Below are 20,592 nucleotides of genomic sequence, written 5' to 3' on the forward strand. Positions count from 1 at the left end.
GGCATTTTAACTGTGTCATATCAGAGTTTGCACAGTTGCCAGGGCCAAGGACAGCAGAGATGCCAACTTAATAGCAGTCCATCTTAAATCAATGTTAGCATTATCCAAAGACGTTAGGAAATTTAATAAGACATCTACATCCCAAGTAGATGTGTAGCGTGGGGTATATGGGCGGCAGACGGATAACCCTTTTAGTAATCTCAAATACAGGGCATCCTGAGAAAGGTTGGGGATCAGGAAGTTTAAAGCAGATCCATAGGTCTTGATTGAACTGACAGATAAACCAGAATGGAACTTAAGGGTAAGAAATTCTAACGCCAATGGAACGGAATCAGATCCTTGTGTGTTAGACAGAAAAGAAACCTCCCATTCTTTGAATTCCTCGATCATCTTTCTATATCTTACCCTAGTTCTACATCTTAAAGATGAGTTAATAATATCCAAGACATGATCCGATAAAAGGGGACTTGTTAACAGCCTACCAGGGCTGCGATCCACATCAGCTGCGGGAGTTTGAGCAGAAGATCGCTGGTTTCCTTAAAGCAGTCCACTGTCATGCCCAATGGTTCCCTTGACTAACTGATGGATCAAGGGATACCAGGGTCTGGAGGTCCATACTGGATAAACGAGAACTAAGCTCTGCACCCTGTCCCTGCGGATCTTCTCCAGCACTTTAATCAGTAAAGATGGAGGGGGGAAAGCATAAGGGGCTGGGACATCCGTCCATTGGAAAGACATTGCATCCATTTTCCAAGCTCCCTTTGTCCAGGTCCGGGAGACGAACCTGGGAGTTTGTGCAGATGTTTGGGATGCAAACAGATCTACCTGTCTCGGGCCAAAATTGCTTTCTATACGTTGGAAAAGAGCAATCTTTAATTGAATCGTTGCCAAGGACAAACTTTGGCGAGAGAGAGAGTCTGCAAGCTCGTTCGCCTCTCCCGGAACATATTCTGCGAAAACCTGAACATTGCTTGCTAAGGCCCAAGACCAAAGATCTAGAGCCCCCTCTGTGGTTTATATAAGCCACCCCTGTCCTGTTGTCCGATTGGACTTTTACCGACGTCGGTGACTGGTTTAGAGGAACTAGGCCCTGGAGAGCTAATTTTATAGCTCGTAACTCCAAGATGTTTATATGGAGGTGACTCTCTTGGTCTGACCAAATTCCTCTTATGGCGTTCTGGGCTGTAAACGCATCCCAACCGTGACCTGAGGCATCTGACATCAGAATGACTGCCACAGGCTGCTCTAACAGGGGACGAGGAAGTGGAATTTCTAACTCCAGAATGGACTTCAATTCTTCTCTGACCTTCTTAGGGAGAACAAATTTTGATTCCCAATGGCCGCCCTGTCTTAGTCGGTTCCCTAAAAACAGCTGACTTCTTCTGCAAAGTAAGGGGGAATTGTTGTATGCTGGTGTTAAAGCTATTAATTTCCCGATAATCTTTGCTAGGTCTCTCAAGGACCAACTCTGGTGCTTGAGAGATGAGTTCAGATGTACCAGTAATTTGTCCCATTTGTCTTGAGGGATTCCTAGAGACATAGTCCTGGTGTTCAGTTTGAAACCCAGAAAGAGGATGCTTTGAGTGGGAATTAGGACTGATTTCTGTAAATTTACTACAAAAAGGGAAGCAAGGTAATCCCTTTGAGAAGCAAGGGCTTCCCCATCTGGGTGCATGAGCAGGATGTCATCTAGATAGTATTGACACATGAAACATTTTAGTCTGACATGAGCTATCACTGATTTCATAATTCTGGAGAATGTGTATGGTGCGTTGGATAGGCCAAACACCATAACGGTCCACTGCCACACTTTTCCTTTCCACTGAAACCTGAGAAAATGCCTATGTTTCTTGGCTATGGGGACTGAATGGAAGGCATATTTTAGTTCTAACTTTATGCAGAAAAAGGCTTTCTGTACTAAGCCTGGAAGATCTGATAAACCCTCCATCCTGAACCTTTTCCTTTTGATGAAAGCGTTCAGAGACCTCACGTTTAGAACCGGTCTCCAGGAACCGTCTGACTTTGGGATTGGGAACAATGAGCTGACCCATCCTGTAATAGACATGTCTGCCAACTCTATTTTCCCTTGACTTAAAGCTAAGGAAATGGAGGCATCTAGCACTGGGTTCACCTCTCTGTGGGTTGCAAATTTCTGGACTGAACCCATTTGTCTGAGGAAATATCCTTCCAATTTAGTGGCATATGGAGGCACACTTACTTGAATCCATGGGTTTTCTTTTGAAAGCTGAACCACCTCTGGAATGCGCTCCACTGCCACCGCCTGGGGAGCTTGTGTCTTCCACTGTAGTGGCGGTACTGGGCCTGGTGAGAGGCTTCTCGGGACGCTCCTGCGGCCCTATGAGGGCGACCCTCTGTCCGAAAGGGCTTTTTGTAGCCAGGGACGGACTTCTTGAGTTCTGAAAAGGATCTCCTTGCCTTGTAACGGCCTTTAACCTCCTGAATGAACGAGGGACCGAATAGGTAAGAATCCTCCAAATTTGGGAACTCATGCGATTTGGGGGCTAGGTCGGACAAACCTGCTGCATGGAGCCAGCAGGATCTGCTGATGTTTGATATGTAATTAAAGGATTGGCCAATAATTAGCACTGCCCTGCCAGACACTTTTAAAAGGGCCATCTTAGATGCCAACAGAGATAAAGCGGAAGGTTTCTGAGCATTGCCTTCCTTTTCTGCCTTATCCAGCATCAGTAATAGTGGGCCCACAGCATCAGCAATTTTGAACTGTATATTGCGAAAAGTCTGGTCTGTGGGATCAGAGGATCCGCTGCTCCCTGTGATGGATAACAGAGCAGGATCTACCTCTGGGGCCATTAAATCCCTGAATGTACGGGATATCAATGTGGTTCCTGAGGAGAAGGTCATCCTCCTTAACCAAGGGGGATCTGAAGGCTAGTTTAGCAAAATCTCTAACCTCAGAATCGTGCTCCATAGATCATCTGGAGTGAAATAATTTTGATGGGAGAGTCTTTCCTAGGAGACTTACTCTGACCATCTGAACATTGCTTAGCTTCCCTCGCTCAGTGGAAGCTGCTGAACGAACCACTTCCTCGGATTCCCAGTCTATTTCTGGAGAGCCGTATCTGGAACTGGGACAGCTTTGGGAGGAAGAGTGAGCGAACGCTCTAGAAGAGGAAGGAGAGGGACTATCTAACCTCCAACGAGATTTGTCCTTTTTCTATGGAAGGTGTTTCTGGTGCTCAAACGAGGGAAACACGATATTCCTTTTTTGGGGTCCCGTCCCCTTAATTTTACGCTTACTCAAACGAGTATGAGGGGAAGGAGGAGCAGAGAAGTTTTCCTCAGACGAGGAACTGGCGGAAGAGACCAGCCGCCTTCCTTTATGCTTTTTACTTAAAACTGGGACCAAATCCTCCTCAGAAGATGAAGAGGATAGATCCCTGGCAAGGAAAGCTCTCTTATGGAGCTTTCTAACATTGAAGGGTGCTGCCTTTAAGAGAGGCATCCACTAAATATGTGGCAGACACAGAAATAGAGTCCTCCATCAATGATGCCATTTTAAAAATCTGAGGTAATCAGGATTCCCGCGCTCAGCACGGCTCTCCTGATTACCTGATTGGCTGAAAGGCTGTTGCTGTGCAGATGCACGGCGCAAGCCTTTTCAGCTCTGGCATTTGACTCCGCATAGGGAACACATGGGATGGGCTGCTGCATTGTAACAAGGCTGAGTAATACAAAAAATGGATACAAATGCAGAAAGAAAAGTCCTGCGCTCACTCCCATCACTGGGCGGCTGCAACGACTACAGTACAAATCAGCCCCAATATATAGTAAAAACCAAAGAAAAACAAGTTACCTTTGCTCTCTCCTTAATCCCTATGTATCCTTAGGTGGGTCCTAACTCTAGCCGCCCATTCCATGTGTTCCCTATTAAGGGTTAATAATGTATAGGGGTGTATATAAAAAATACCCCTTTCTGTCTCATTAGAGATTTTTGCCAGAGGCTCAAGGAAGCAAGGTGAATGGTTAGAGTTAGGACCCACCTACGGGGGTCTGCCTTGACGTTGGCAGGTGGGCTCATCCTCTCATGGCCATTGGAGGTAACTAAAAAACCTCCATTTGTTTCAAAATACATAGGGATTAAGGAGAAAGCGCATGTAACTTGTTTTTCTTTGGTTTTTACTATATATTGGGGCTGATGTGTACTGTAGTCATTGCAGACGCCCAGTGATGGGAGTGAGCGCAGGACTTTTCTTTCTGCATTTGTATCCATTTTTTGTATCACTCAGCCTTGTTACAATGCAGCTGCCCATCCCATGTGTTCCCTATTAAGGGTTAATAATGTATAGGGGTGTATATAAAAAATACCCCTTTCTGTCTCAGTAGAGATTTTTGCCAGAGGCTCAAGGAACCAAGGTGAATGGTTAGAGTTAGGACCCACCTAGGGGGGTCTGCCTTGTATTTGAAATATGCAGATTAATAATATGCGACTTTTATTAATATTTGATGTATAGTTTTAGAGTTATGAAAGTTGGGTAAAAAGTATGTTTTAAACTGTACGGCTTATTGTGTTACCTCTCAGGCTAAGGGGAGGAGATGTGTTTGTACTGAATACTACGTGTTTATTGGTTATTCTGTAAAATCCTGTGGGCGGTCCTGTATGTGTTAAACCTGCATAAAGGAAGGCCCTTTGGTGCCAAGTAAACAGTTCTTCTTCACCCTCAATCTAGAGTCCTGTCTCTTATTTGGGGAATTGCTATATCACTACAAGGGATTGCTATGCTCTGCATACTCCCTTAGCTAATCACTACTAAGCTCTTTTAAGAGCTTGTTCCTGCTTCACTCTCTTGGAGGAGAGGTTCACCCACTGGAACCTGGAGCCTTGTCATAGGTCCAGGGTGGGTAGGAGACAGCGAGACCCCAAGCTGCGGCAGTTAGTGGGGTCTACGGTGGTTGTGGTGTCTGCGGAGCGCTTGGAGCCCTCTGTAACGCTAAGAGCATACTTCAACGGAGGTACCCAGTCAGAATGCCAGGTGATCCATTACATAGACTACAGTAAAAACATACACACGATTACATTGGCTCTCAGGTCCAGGACACTTCCATACAAACTAGGTCAATCCTCCTCCCCCCCCCTCCCCCGCCTGGGAGATAATTGAGTCAGCACTGTATTAAACTCTCCAGGCACAGAAAACATACATTTTTACAAAACCCCAAAAATACCTTTTTAAACATAAAAACCCACAAAAGTTACATCTCCTGATAGCCGCGATCTGGGTGACCAACGTATCCAAAAATCACCCATATCAGTTTAGAGGTTCAGGAATTTCCTGGAAGTCATAATTTGACCAACCACATGCATGGTCCCATGTCGAAAATAGTTCCATAGAATCGCGGATAAGTGCCGCTGGGGACCGACTGGGAACTGCAAAGTCTTCATGCCGAAAATAGTTCCAGGGCATTCGTGGCCAAGTCCCCCTGAAGTCTATTCGCGGTTTTGGTCCATGTGAACGGCCACCAGGGAGTTAGCGTTCGGTTCAATGCACATGAATGGAAAGTGCTGAACCAGGGGGAATAAAATATAGGTCTTAACAGTTGCTGACCTGGCCCATAGTCAGTGGGCAGGAGGCCAGTTACCACACTCCTCCAGGAGTCCGTGGCAAACATCTGTGGAAAGTGGCATTTGTCACAGTATCCTTTTTTATAAACTGATGAGCCACATTAACACCTTAAGGACGGAGGGAATTATCCAAGTTCTGAGCCAAAACAAACCCGACTTTGAGCTATATGTCTGTTAACCATAATTTGCCTTTCATATTAAGTGCTCCAATAATCATTACATATCTTTTTGCTCAGGAGAAATAGGGCATTGGTGTTCCCGGTTGTCAGTGGCCTCTTTCAGCAGGATAAAAATAAAGCTAAGATTTAACAGTGAGACAGTACCAGGAGACTCTGAACGTTAAGTGGTAATGGTACCTAGGGACTTTTTAAAGTGTTCTGAATGAACTATACAGCATTGCACGGTGTGCTTTTTAATTTAAGGTGCTTCATTGCAGATATATTTTTCCCCGTTGAAAATGTGCTACATTAATACTGTAATTTGCAATAATCAACCCTTGTCTATCTCAGTGGTCCCCAAAACAGTCCTCATGGCCAACCAGCAATCCAGGGTTTCTGTATTTCCCTGTATTATTCCATTGGAGATACTGGCAAAACCAGGACTGTCAGTTGGCCTTGAGGACTGGTTTGTGAAACACTGGGCTCTCTTTATTTTGTAAATAGCCCGATCTTGACATTTGCTGTGAATTAAAGGATAACAGTCACTTCCTGTGATATTTAATATTGTGTTTATGTATTCTTATTGTTGACAAACATGTACTTGTGATGTGTGGAAAGTAAAGTTAAATTTAGAAATCGGCACATCTGTATCCTGCCACTGCCCCCCTCCATCTTAGCTCCCTGCCAATCATGGCTATAAGTTTTGTCCTATACACGTATCGGTCAACACAAAGAACGCACACAGAGAAGAGAAATGAAACAATTTATATATACCTCCCTTCCCTAGCAATGTTTCCCCTGGCTTTGATTGTCAGAATGGGATTATTATGAAATTTGACAAGTCTTCAAATGATCACTGAAGCCACTCAGACCTCTTCATCTCAATGATGTTATCCTGTACCTTTAACCGCATCATGTAAAACATTATAGTTATTTTAGTAGCTGCAATACTTACATTGCAAAGTTAAATCCACTGGGAGAGAGCCATCAGAAGCTCTGATGCACTGGCTGAGTAAAATTCAAGAGACACAATGCAAGCTCATTGAGATGAATGCAATTATGAGCCGTATTGGGTCCATCGCCAGAGGAAGCCATGAGGTCATGGGAGGAAGAGAGGTGAGCTCACCAGATTTGATGCCTGGATATATATTTATCTTCTCATTATAAGGTATATCTACTCGTTGGAATGGAGAACAAATTCACCAAAGAACCAGTTACAATGTACAAACCCCTTATTAGTAACTAGATTCCAATATGACTTTTTTTAACATTAGTGATAAATACAAGGTTGATTTTATTCAGCCATGCCCTGCCTCCATCAAAACCTATTCTTCTCCTGCCATGCTTTAAAAAAAAAATACGAGCAGAGATTTATATAGCAATCCTTTTATTTGCCAGCCTGCTTGTTTTATCATTCCATGATAGTCTGAGCGGATCGAAGAAATGCACAGGGGGAGAAATTAGCAGGACGTAAAAAATAGATGTGCATTTTTAATATTGAAAAATTCAAGGAGCAAAAAAATAAAAAAAAGTTTAAAATGTTCGAGAAGATCTGGCAACGGTTAGGTATTACTTTCAGCAACATATTTGCCAAGTTTTAAGCAAAGTGTTTGTTTTTAACTTGAACTTTGTTCCCAAGAAGAAGATATTGGTATGATGATCCTGGAAGGATGGACGTATGAAGTCAGTCTGGGTACATGCGTGCAGTCTGCAACTGAGAATGCAACCACCAATATAGGGTTTGTTCTTTCCTTCTAAAGACGTCTCCAGATTCTCCATAGAGATATCTGCCACATGTAGGGTCTTCTTCAGCCCTCCTTGAATACACTGCATGCTTGTTTCCGCGTGGAGTTGGATGTGAGGAGGTAGCAGCAAGAGCTGCATGGAGGGTTTAACGATGTATTTATTTTCTAAGTTTGGCATTGAGAAGCAAACTCCAAGAAAAAAAAAAAAATAGTTCAGGGATTACAAGAGATCTCAGTCTGTTACATAAAATCATCGGAATCATTGCCATCCTGCAGAAAGAGAAATAAAAATCCAGCAGTTATCGTTAAATAATGTACAGGTTAATCTGCAGCAAGCAGAGATAATGCACCATTTATCACACAACCATTTTAACTATGATTTACGAACATATAGCAAAATGTTATCTGTTATCAGCACTGGAGCAGGTCTTGCTCACGATTGACACAAGATGTTGCTGACTTGCAGTCAAGCCTGCTCACAAACAAAATGACGAGAATTATTATATATGTATAGACTGACACTAAATCCCATTATTATTGTTGTAAGTCAAGTGTTTTTGAAAAAATAATATTTTGTGACCTTTGAAGTAGGGAGTGAGCAGGAGATTATATTATTTATTATTATTATTATTATAAGCTTACATCAAAAGTAAAGGTTTATAAGCAAAACCTGTTTTAATTTGTCTCACACGCCCAGAACGCCCTCTGCAGGTCACCTTGGGGAATGGTGAGGAGGGAGAGAGGATCAGGCAATGCAGCTTTCTGTTGTTGCTGTTAGTAGGGAATAGGCTAAGTCTGCATGCCATGAGCCAGAGTCTGGCATAGAAAACACTGGGGAGAAGTTATAATACATCACATCCTCCCTGCGTGCAGAGTCTGGAAACCATGTGGGAGTCCAAGGATATCCCAGAAAGTGGGTCTACATTTGTGGCATGCATTGACAACATATCCCCTTTGTGATCTCTCTCGACAGCCAGGAAGATAAATTCCCATCACTAAATCCAGCGGTACTAACCAGATACCCAATATAGCAGTGAAAGGTGTACAATGAGGAAATAATGGAGACATCACTCGCTTCCCTTAATAAGCTTTGTTAGATTACAGGATTTTATGGCTTCCTTTGCTCTACATCCTACATGACTACACGCCCAGTATGTCAGAGATTGGTGGGAGTTATACTCTGTGCACTATTTTTTGTACAGTTTCAGAACTTTGATCTAGTTATAAATCCACTAGACTCCAGTTATATGAACACAGAACACAAGGGTCATGTTGGGGCTGCCTGAATTCACGAGTCGTACGTACCTGATTGGAAGACATGTTTTCAGCCTTCATCAATGACGTATAATGTCTGGAAATTAAAGAGGAAATAAACCTTAAGAAAGATATAGTTTTTATGCATCAAAGTAACACAAGAATGAATACTGAACTGTCATAATGTAAGCAAAAATGTTCTTCATTATTGAAATGACATGTGAAATTGCCAAATACAGTTTTATGCAAATGTGTGTGCATCCCAGACAGAATAACATTTCTTGATCATACTCTAGTTGTGACAGTTCAAGAGCTTAAAAAGGACACTAAGCACCAAAACCACTACAACTCAATACAGATGCTTTCCATTTTATCTGATGAATGCAAACTTTGCAACTTTTGAGAAATTTGTCAATAGACCACGTTTCCAGTGACTTTCACACGGACAGCCCTATTGGCACCTATTGAAGGCCTTTACATTCATGTCAACACACAGAGCAGGACACTGTTGAATATTGTTAAAGCGGACCAGTCCCCGTTTGAATGATTTCAACTTGTCCCATGCGAGTGTGGCAGCATCGTCAGCTGCCAGGAGCAGACGGTTGTGAGAAAAGACAAGCTTGACAAAAGGTAACTCCTCCTTTTACCAGGCGTTAGAAAAAAGTCGAGACAATGCAGTCCCTACTTTATCACAAGATATCTCGACTGGGTTGGAATCTCAGTGACAGGGCGGCTTTAATGCTTCACTCAGAGAAGCACTGGATTCAAGCTTCTGATTGGCATAGCATGAAGAGTGCTACAGATCTCCACTGGAGAAAAGTCAACAACTGTTGGTTTCACTGGAGGTAGAGCAGGTGCTCTCGGGAGACTGACCTGGCCCTGGAAGGTAAGTTTTACAGTAATTTTTATTTAGAAAGATAAATGAAAAGTCTCACATCTAATAAATAAAATTAAACAGTTTGTTTAATAAATTCTATGTCAAGGTGTTTCACTTAGTGAGGTCAGAAAGGAAACATATATGACTGATACAAAGCAAGGGAAAGATGAAAACAAAACCAAACACGTCCCACTTACAGTTTACACTGTCTGAACTACCCTTAAGAAAGTGGATTTAAGTGGAACTGTTGAAATCAAGTCAAGATCTAAAAGATAAAGATCGATATCCAATACAACTGCTCATACATTGATCAGGAAAGCCATCTGTGTGTAATAGAATGTGACGGCAGATAAGAACCATTCGGCCCATCTAGTCTGCCCAATTTTCTAAATACTCTCATTAGTCCCTGGCCTTATCTTATAGTTAGGATAGCCTTATGCCTATCCCACGCATGCTGAAATGAAACTCCAGTGCCAGGAATACAATCCGTTTTCCTGGCACTGCAGATCCCCTCTCCCTCCCACCCCCCAATCCCCGGTTGCTGAAGGGATGAAAATCCCTTCAGTAACTTACCAGAGGCAGTGACGATGTCCCACGTCGCTGATTCTTCCTCCGCCGCCGCTCCTCCCAGTGATTGCGTCGGCCGGTGGGCGAGACTGATCCCGCCCACCGGCCAGGGAGACTTAATGTGCCTGCGTGGTAATGCCGCGCATGCGCATTAGCGCTCCCCATAAAAAAAGCATTGAAAGTGCATTGAAAATGCTTTCCTGTGGGGAAATGAGCGACGCTGGAGGTCCTCACACAGCATGAGGATGTCCAGCGACGCTCTAGCACAGATAATCTGTGCTATGATCCAGGAAGTGCCCTCTAGTGGCTGTCTAGTAGACAGCCACAAGAGGTGGAGTTAACCTTGCAAGGTAATTATTGCAGTTTATAAAAAAACTGCAATAATTACAGTTGCAGGATTAAGAGTAGTGGGAGTGTCCCTTTAAACTCCTTTACTGTGTTACCTCAACCACGTCAGCTTGAAGGCTATTCCATGCATCCACTACCCTCTCAGTAAAGTAATACTTCCTGATATTATTTTTAAACCTTTGTCCCTCTAATTTAAGACTATGTCCTCTGGTTGTGGTAGTTTTTCTTCTTTTAAATATAGTCTCCTCCTTTACTGTGTTGATTCTCTTTATGTATTTAAATGTTTCTATCATATCCCCCCTGTCTCGTCTTTCCTCCAAGCTATACATGTTAAGATCCTTTAACCTTTCCTGGTAAGTTTTATCCTGCAATCCATGAACTAGTTTAGTAGCCCTTCTCTGAACTCTCTCTAAGGTATCAATATCCTTCTGAAGATACGGTCTCCAGTACTGTGTACAGTACTCCAAGTGAGGTCTCACCAGTGTTCTGTACAATGGCATGAGCACTTCCCTCTTTCTACTGCTAATACCTCTCCCTATACAACCGAGCATTCTGCTAGCATGTCCTGCTGCTCTATTACATTGCCTGCCTACCTTCAAGTCATCAGAAATAATCACCCCTAAATCCCTTTCCTCAGATGTTGAGGTTAGGACTATCAAATATTCTGTACTCTGCCCTTGGGTTTTTACGTCCAAGATGCATTATCTTGCACTTATCCACATTAAATGTCAGCTGCAACAACTCTGACCATTTTTCTAGTTTACCTAAATCATTAGCCATTTGGCTTATCCCTCCTGGAACATCAACGTGGTAACATATCTTAGTATCATCAGCAAAAAGACACACCTTACCATCAAGACCTTCTGCAATATCACTAATAAAAACATTAAAGAGAATGGGTCCAAGTACAGATCCCTGAGGTACCCCACTGGTGACAAGACCATGCTTCGAATATACTCCATTGACTACAACCCTCTGTTGCCTGTCACTCAGCCACTGCCTTACCCATTCAACAATATTGGAATCCAAACTTAAAGATTGCAGTTTATTGATAAACCTATGTGCAACAATGTCAAAAGCCTTACTGAAATCTAGGTAAGCAATGTCTACGGCACCACCCTGATCTATAATTTTAGTTACCCAATCAAAAAAATCAATAAGATTAGTTTGGCATGATCTCCCTGAAGTAAACCCATGTTGTCTCTGATCTTGAAATCCATGTGTTTTTAGATGTTCAACAATCCTATCCTTTAACATGGTTTCCATTACTTTCCCAACTACTGAAGTAAGTCTGACTGGCAAATAGTTGCCCGACTCCTCCCTATTACCTTTCTTGTGAATGGGCACAATATTCGCTAACTTCCAATCTTCTGGGACTACTCCTGTTATCGATGATTGGTTAAATAAATATGTTAAAGGGACACTATAGTCACCTGAACAACTTTAGCTTAATGAAGCAGTTTTGGTGTATAGAACATGCCCCTGCAGGCTCACTGCTCAATCCTCTGCCATTTAGGAGTTAAATCCCTTTGTTTATGAACCCTAGTCTCACCTCCCTGAATGTGACTTGCACAGCCTTCCATAAACACTTCCTATTTAGGCTTTCATTATTGCAAGTTCTGTTTAATTAAGATTTTCTTATCCCCTGCTATGTTAATAGCTTGCTAGACCCTGCAAGAGCCTCCTGTATGTGATTAAAGTTCAATTTAGAGATTGAGATACAATTATTTAAGGTAAATTACATCTGTTTGAAAGTGAAACCAGTTATTTTGTCATGCAGGCTCTGTCAATCATAGCCAGGGGAGGTGTGGCTAGGGCTGCATAAACAGAAACAAAGTGTTTTAACTCCTAAATGACAGTGAATTGAGCAGCGAAATTGCAGGGGAATGATCTATACACTAAAACTGCTTTATTTAGCTAAAGTAATTTAGGTAACTATAGTGTTCCTTTAATGGTTTTGCTAGTACACCACTAAGTTCTTTTAATAACTTTGGGTGTATTCCATCGGGCCCCACTGACTTAATTGTCTTTACTTTACAGTTGAAAAAGAACCCCTTCCTCTGTAAACTCACATGTAACAAATGACTCATTTGTCCTTTTTCCTAATTGAGGTCCATTTCCTTCATTGTTATCTGTAAATACTGAACAGCCTGTATATGTTTGAAAGCCAGCAGTGAAGCAAGGAAGATCACGATGACTGTCAGTTTTCAAACATGATCCAAAGTGTATAGATATATATACATACATACATACACATACACACACAGATATACATACTGAAACATTTACTCCTGACCCTATAATGTTAAAAACACTATCTAGCCTCCACTGCTCCCCTAAATATAGTAAAATATTACCTTTGTTCCAGTCTGTATGTGCTGGCTCTGCCCCTGACCTACCTCCTTGGCTGACATAATCAGAAGTGGTGATCTGAGCCATTAACAATATGATTTCCCATAGGAGAGCATTGGATTGGCTAAGAAAGTGCCCAAGAACGTGGGGAATTGGGAGGAGCCAAACGCCACCCTGGTCAATCAGCATCTCCTCATAATGTTGCATTGAATCAATTCATCTCGAAGAGGAAAGTTCAGTGACTGCCTGCAGAGGGTGGAGACACTGAATGTCAGTCACACTGTGCAGCACTGACCCATGAAGCACATCTAGCAGCCATCTGAGGAGTGGCCAGTGGAGATATCCCTAGGCTATAATGTAAATATTGCCTTTTCTTTAAGAAAAACAAAAACAAAAAACATTGTTTACTGCAAAAAGCCTGCAGGGACTGACTAGTTAAGTCCTGCCTGATGCGCAGTATTCACAGGTTTCACGCTTAGCTGAAGACATCAAACGTGCTATCAGGACCTAGCAGACACCATGAGCGCGCCTACTGTGACCTGTTGTAACCCCAGAGTGTGTCAAACACACAGCGTTGGCTCTAGGTGACAGGTTGAAGGCAGGAGAATCCAGAGATGAGATCTACTGACTTCAAACAGTAAGTAAACTTATTTTAAAAATGAGGGATAGATGGAGAGGGAGGGAGGGACAGCGAGGGAGGGACAGCGAGGGAGGGACAGCGAGGGAGGGACAGCGAGGGAGGGACAGCGAGGGAGGGACAGCGAGGGAGGGACAGCGAGGGAGGGACAGCGAGGGAGGGACGGAGGGACAGCGAGGGAGGGACAGCGAGCAAGGGAGGGACGGAGGGACAGCGAGGGAGGGACAGCGAGCAAGGGAGGGAGGGACGGACAGCGAGCGAGCGAGGGAGGGACGGACAGCGAGCGAGCGAGGGAGGGACGGACAGCGAGCGAGCGAGGGAGGGACGGACAGCGAGCGAGCGAGGGACGGACGGACAGCGAGCGAGGGAGGGACGGACGGACAGCGAGCGAGGGACGGACGGACAGCGAGCGAGGGAGGGACGGACGGACGGACAGCGAGCGAGGGACGGACGGACAGCGAGCGAGCGAGCGAGGGACGGACGGACAGCGAGCGAGGGAGGGACGGACAGCGAGCGAGGGAGAGACGGCGAGCGAGGGAGGGACGGCGAGCGAGGGAGGGACGGCGAGCGAGGGAGGGACGGACAGCGAGCGAGGGAGGGACGGACAGCGAGCGAGGGAGGGACGGACAGCGAGCGAGGGAGGGACGGACAGCGAGCGAGGGAGGGACGGACAGCGAGCGAGGGAGGGACGGACAGCGAGCGAGGGAGGGACGGACAGCGAGCGAGGGAGGGACGGACAGCGAGCGAGGGAGGGACGGACAGCGAGCGAGGGAGGGACGGACAGCGAGCGAGGGAGGGACGGACAGCGAGCGAGGGAGGGACGGACAGCGAGCGAGGGAGGGACGGACAGCGAGCGAGGGAGGGACGGACAGCGAGCGAGGGAGGGACGGACAGCGAGCGAGGGAGGGACGGACAGCGAGCGAGGGAGGGACGGACAGCGAGCGAGGGAGGGACGGACAGCGAGCGAGGGAGGGACGGACAGCGAGCGAGGGAGGGACGGACAGCGAGCGAGGGAGGGACGGACAGCGAGCGAGGGAGGGACGGACAGCGAGCGAGGGAGGGACGGACAGCGAGCGAGGGAGGGAGGGACGGACAGCGAGCGAGGGAGGGACGGACAGCGAGCGAGGGAGGGACGGACAGCGAGCGAGGGAGGGACGGACAGCGAGCGAGGGAGGGACGGACAGCGAGCGAGGGAGGGACGGACAGCGAGCGAGGGACGGACAGCGAGCGAGGGAGGGACGGACGGACAGCGAGCGAGGGAGGGACGGACGGACAGCGAGCGAGGGAGGGACGGACGGACAGCGAGCGAGGGAGGGAGGGACGGACAGCGAGCGAGGGAGGGAGGGACGGACAGCGAGCGAGGGAGGGACGGACAGCGAGCGAGGGAGGGACGGACAGCGAGCGAGGGAGGGACGGACAGCGAGCGAGGGAGGGACGGACAGCGAGCGAGGGAGGGACGGACAGCGAGCGAGGGAGGGACGGACAGCGAGCGAGGGAGGGACGGACAGCGAGCGAGGGAGGGACGGACAGCGAGCGAGGGAGGGACGGACAGCGAGCGAGGGAGGGACGGACAGCGAGCGAGGGAGGGACGGACAGCGAGCGAGGGAGGGACGGACAGCGAGCGAGGGAGGGACGGACAGCGAGCGAGGGAGGGACGGACAGCGAGCGAGGGAGGGACGGACAGCGAGCGAGGGAGGGACGGACAGCGAGCGAGGGAGGGACGGACAGCGAGCGAGGGAGGGACGGACAGCGAGCGAGGGAGGGACGGACAGCGAGCGAGGGAGGGACGGACAGCGAGCGAGGGAGGGAGGGACGGACAGCGAGCGAGGGAGGGAGGGACGGACAGCGAGCGAGGGAGGGAGGGACGGACAGCGAGCGAGGGAGGGAGGGACGGACAGCGAGCGAGGGAGGGAGGGACGGACAGCGAGCGAGGGAGGGAGGGACGGACAGCGAGCGAGGGAGGGAGGGACGGACAGCGAGCGAGGGAGGGAGGGACGGACAGCGAGCGAGGGAGGGAGGGACGGACAGCGAGCGAGGGAGGGAGGGACGGACGGACAGCGAGCGAGGGAGGGAGGGACGGACGGACAGCGAGCGAGGGAGGGAGGGAGGGACGGACAGCGAGCGAGGGAGGGACGGACAGCGAGCGAGGGAGGGAGGGAGGGAGGGACGGACAGCGAGCGAGGGAGGGACGGACAGCGAGCGAGGGAGGGAGGGACGGAGAGCGAGGGAGGGACGGACAGCGAGCGAGGGAGGGACGGACAGCGAGCGAGGGAGGGACGGACAGCGAGCGAGGGAGGGACGGACAGCGAGCGAGGGAGGGACGGACAGCGAGCGAGGGAGGGACGGACAGCGAGCGAGGGAGGGACGGACAGCGAGCGAGGGAGGGACGGACAGCGAGCGAGGGAGGGACGGACAGCGAGCGAGGGAGGGACGGACAGCGAGGGACGATAGCGAGGGACGATAGCGAGGGACGATAGCGAGGGAGGGAGGGACGATAGCGAGGGAGGGACGATAGCGAGGGAGGGAGGGAGGGACGATAGCGAGGGAGGGAGGGAGGGACGATAGCGAGGGAGGGAGGGACGATAGCGAGGGAGGGAGGGACGATAGCGAGGGAGGGAGGGACGATAGCGAGGGAGGGAGGGACGATAGCAAGGGAGGGAGGGAGGGACGATAGCGAGGGAGGGTCGGACGATAGCGAGGGAGGGACGGACGATAGCGAGGGAGGGACGGACGATAGCGAGGGAGGGAGGGACGAAAGCGAGGGAGGGACGGACGATAGCGAGGGAGGGACGGACGATAGCGAGGGAGGGACGGACGATAGCGAGGGAGGGACGGACGATAGCGAGGGAGGGACGGACGATAGCGAGGGAGGGACGGACGATAGCGAGGGAGGGACGGACGATAGCGAGGGAGGGACGGACGATAGCGAGGGAGGGACGGACGATAGCGAGGGAGGGACGGACGATAGCGAGGGAGGGACGGACGATAGCGAGGGAGGGACGGACGATAGCGAGGGAGGGACGGACGATAGCGAGGGAGGGACGGACGATAGCGAGGGAGGGACGGACGATAGCGAGGGAGGGACGGACGATAGCGAGGGAGGGACGGACGATAGCGAGGGAGGGACGGACGATAGCGAGGGAGGGACGGACGATAGCGAGGGAGGGACGGACGATAGCGAGGGAGGGACGGACGATAGCGAGGGAGGGACGGACGATAGCGAGGGAGGGACGGATATGTTGTGACCGAAAGCAAGGAATTGTGCTGGAGGGAATCTATATACCTCCCCAGATTTTGCAAGATTCCTACTTTGTGTAATTAGCCCCAGGGAACTGTGTTATGTTACAATGAATGTTGCACTTTGAATATGTGTATATTTGGGCCCTGGGGTGGAGCACATGGAGAGTAGGGTGGGCCAGTGCTCCACTCCACATTTTGGAAGTTGCTTGAAACCTACAGGTGAGAAGTCCAGTTCCAGAGTTTGAATCCTAATTTAACTCACCTGAAAAGGATTGTCAATTACCGGTGCTATTAAGTACTCCCCTGCCAAGGAAGGAGTGAGATTGTGTTTGATTTCTGCGAGTGAAAACAGAGAACTGAAAAACCCTGAAACAGTAAGGTTGTTTGTGTTTATGTTGGGAAATGGACAAGCCATCCAACCCAGTTAGCTAATTATTTTGTTTAGTTAGTGCTCAGAAGAGCAAGGATTTTGTTTTATATATTTTGTTACCTTTTATACTTTACTGTGCATATATTTTGGAACCACAATAAAAGAGCAAGTCATTTTACCTCATCCAGCGTGTGAAGTGTCTCTAAAGCCTGAAAAGACTGTGTGTAACACCCCAATCCCAGGACAAGGTACCAAGGGAAAGGAGTACTTTTGCCACAATGTATAGATATTAGATAGAAAGAGTGTGTGTATGTTTACTATTTGTGTGTTTGCGTAGAAACACTATATATAGAGATCTCTATATATAGTGTATGTATACAAACACTCAAACTTTGGGCTTAGGGGGATTGCGGTAGGAGGAGGCGGGCATAGACAGCGAGCTGAGCACTCAGTTTAGCTTGTTAACGCACATACCGCACACATGCGCGGTAGATCGCTCAGAGTTCATTCATAGAGCAGCATTCTTTTCAACAACGCGATTGGTCCAGCGAGAAGAGAACAATGTGATTGGTGCAGCGAGAAGGGGAGCATCTGATTGAGCCCTGCTACTTCGTCATTTGACGAAAAAGGGGGCGTGGCCTGTCCAGGATCTCGGCACTGAAACGGAGGTAAGTTTATACGATAAAAAGCACTCTAATTGATTTTTTATTACGGGGAAACTAATATAAAAGCAAGAAAGAAGGCAAAGGGACCTGTCTCTCTTGTTTTTATATGTTGACTGTAGTGTTCCTTTAACCCCTTAAGGACACGACATGTGTGACATGTCATGATTCCCTTTTATTCCAGAAATTGGTCCTTAAACAAATCTGCAGAATCCTGCAGTGCCCCTTTACCTCCCACCCCATGTTGCTGAAGGAGTTAAAACCCCTTCAGTGACTTGCCTGAATCCAGTGCCGATGTCCCTCCGTGCTGGGTCAGGCCCCGCCCACGCCGGGCATGCATTAGACCTCCCCATAGGAAAGCACTATTCAATGCTTTGTTATGGGGATTGCGCCGGCGACGCTGGAGGTCCTCGTGCATAGTGTGAGGACATCCAGCGTGGTTTAAAACACTATTCGTGTTCTAAGAAGCCGGAAGTCCCTCCTCTGATAGACAGCCACTAGAGGAGGACATAACCCTGCAAGGTAATTATTGCAGTTTATAAAAATTGCAATAATTACACTTGCAGGGTTAAGGGTGATGGGAGTTGGCATAAAGACCACTCCATTGGGCAGAAGAGGTCAGGGTGTCCCTTTAGTAGAATACATTCTTTCTTCTATCCAGTATTAAATATCAATAAATCCTCTAAACTAATGTCCCATAGTCAGTGAAAAGGCTGAAGAGAGGTTGGATATTCCAACAAGACAATTATCCAAAACATGCCAAAAAAATAAACATGAACTACTTCAATAAATAAAAAGGTATTCTAAGAATTATTCTCTAAGAATAAGTGGGGAATAATTCCTAAAAACAAGAACAGAAAGCCTGTTGGGTGGCTACATTCGTGGGATAGGCATAAGGCTATCCTAACTATAAGATAAGGCCAGGGACTAATGAAAGTATTTAGAAAATTGGGCAGACTAGATGGGCCGAATGGTCTGATCTGCCGTCACATTCTATGTTTCTACCCCTTTGTACGCTGTTATTTCTGCCAAAAGACGCTGTTACCAAACATTCTAGTTTTATATTGTAACAGTTCGTTCTGGTGGAATGGTCTTTCCTTATTAAAATTACTCAATGAAATGTATTGTTGAGCAATTTGCCAAAATTCCAAAATTCATTTTCCGTCTGGTTCAGAAGCAGGAATTATAAAGCAGCCTGCACAGAGTAGTTTGACATTATGGGCAGCTCCTCAACCTTGTATTATAGCCTTAAGAGGTGCCCATATCGGACACTGTCTACAAGCAACGTTGCCAATTTTAGCCTGGTAATGCTTGATATCCCAGAACTCCTTTCACTCTGTGAAACTCAGGTTTCTTGTAATATGGCCTGAAGATCTGTTTCTAGTATTTTGTTGCTGTTCTGAGGTTTCACAAAAGCAGACAATTCTACCTACAAGAGGCACTAATAGACACTATCCTACCAAGAAGCTGTTCAGGACTCCTGTGGTCTGCAAGCCCAAAGTGGGTCTCCTTGAGCCCAGCTTTAAAGCAGCAGCCTCTTGTAAAATCTTGTATTTTCTCCTGTTTATATTGTGTTTCCAATAGCTTATTTGGTATTACTCCACATGTGCACGTTAATCAGAATAACAAGGGAGATAAATGAACAGTCATTGCCTCTTTGTTGTGTAGCTCCACCTTCTGGCACATTATAGCCATGGCTACATGTTTCTTGATGGACAAGACTGACAAAAGAGGAGAGAGTGTGTTAGAAAGTGAAGGAGGTACCTAGAAGGGACCTGAAAAGTAAAGTGGAGTGTGACAATAAAAGTTGGTTTGAGAAAGAAAGGCAATATAATCCCATAGGAAAAGGTGGGAGGCAGTAGAAACAAAGAAAGGGGGTCGAGGATTAAAAAAGGGCGTGACAGGGAGAGAATGATGGGAGTCTGAGAATTAAAATAGGGAGTCTGAGCGGAAAGGAAAAAGAAAGATAAGATTAATAAGTGTGAAAAAAGAATTGGGGTGATAAAGACAGTTACCGGTATATCAAACATGATAGTCTGATTCAAATTAGATGGGTTCCTGAGAATATGGGGAGTGGTAAGGAGAGGGAAGAGTCTGAAATGAGAAGGAAAGGTATGTTTGGGTAGGATAAGGGGGTCTGGGGTCCTGACAAGAGAGAAGGGCAAATACAGGAGGTTTGGTGGTTCTGAAAAGATATATAGCGACATAAAGGGGGCCATGCTTCATGGTGGGACATGAGACTTAACCACTTCACAGCCAGTTCACTTTCATTGTAAGGATTCATTACTAGAATATTAACACCAAGGACCAAATGGAAAGTCTACTTAAGGATTTACTACTTTGGTAGTCTATTATGGGTTAACCCCTGTATGAGTGCATTCCCTAAGCTTCCATTCCACTATTTTATTTAACCCCTTAAGGACACATGACATGTGTCACATGTCATGATTCCCTTTTATTAAAGAAGTTTGGTCCTTAAAGGGTTAAGGATTGCTGCTCAAAGATCCCGAATAAGTGAATTTATGTTTCCATATATTTACTTATTGTTTATTGAAATATTGGCGCATGCGAGCCTGCCTGAAATTCCTTGTTATGAAACACGTGTACTAATTCTGCTAAGATAGCATTTTTTTCTAGGATAGAACATAAAGTGACTTTAATAGCTCACACTGGGACAGTTGAGTTACCTGGCACGGCTTCAGCAGAAGGAGGTCTGGGATAATAAACACCAAAATTACAGGATAGTGCCTATAGCCATGAGGAGAGAACACCTAATGGAATAT

At 46.8% G+C, this 20,592-nt stretch overlaps 2 protein-coding genes across 2 annotated transcripts in view; both read right to left on the minus strand.

Annotated features, from left to right (window-relative positions):
* The window catches only part of CLU (clusterin), a 577,758-nt gene that overhangs the window by 341,161 nt on the left and 216,005 nt on the right, over positions 1–20,592 (minus strand). The window lies entirely within an intron of this gene.
* The window catches only part of CCDC25 (coiled-coil domain containing 25), a 37,490-nt gene continuing 24,025 nt past the window's right edge, over positions 7,128–20,592 (minus strand). Inside the window, exons 9-10 of the mRNA XM_063441970.1 lie at positions 8,808–8,853; positions 7,128–7,772 (exon numbers count right to left, since the gene is read on the minus strand). Of these exons, the coding sequence (XP_063298040.1) occupies positions 7,743–7,772; positions 8,808–8,853 (76 nt within the window). The 3' untranslated portion in view covers positions 7,128–7,742. The remainder of the gene's footprint in view (positions 7,773–8,807; positions 8,854–20,592) is intronic.

This window comes from Pelobates fuscus, chromosome 2 (assembly GCF_036172605.1).
Source record: "Pelobates fuscus isolate aPelFus1 chromosome 2, aPelFus1.pri, whole genome shotgun sequence".
Lineage (NCBI taxonomy): Eukaryota > Metazoa > Chordata > Amphibia > Anura > Pelobatidae > Pelobates > Pelobates fuscus.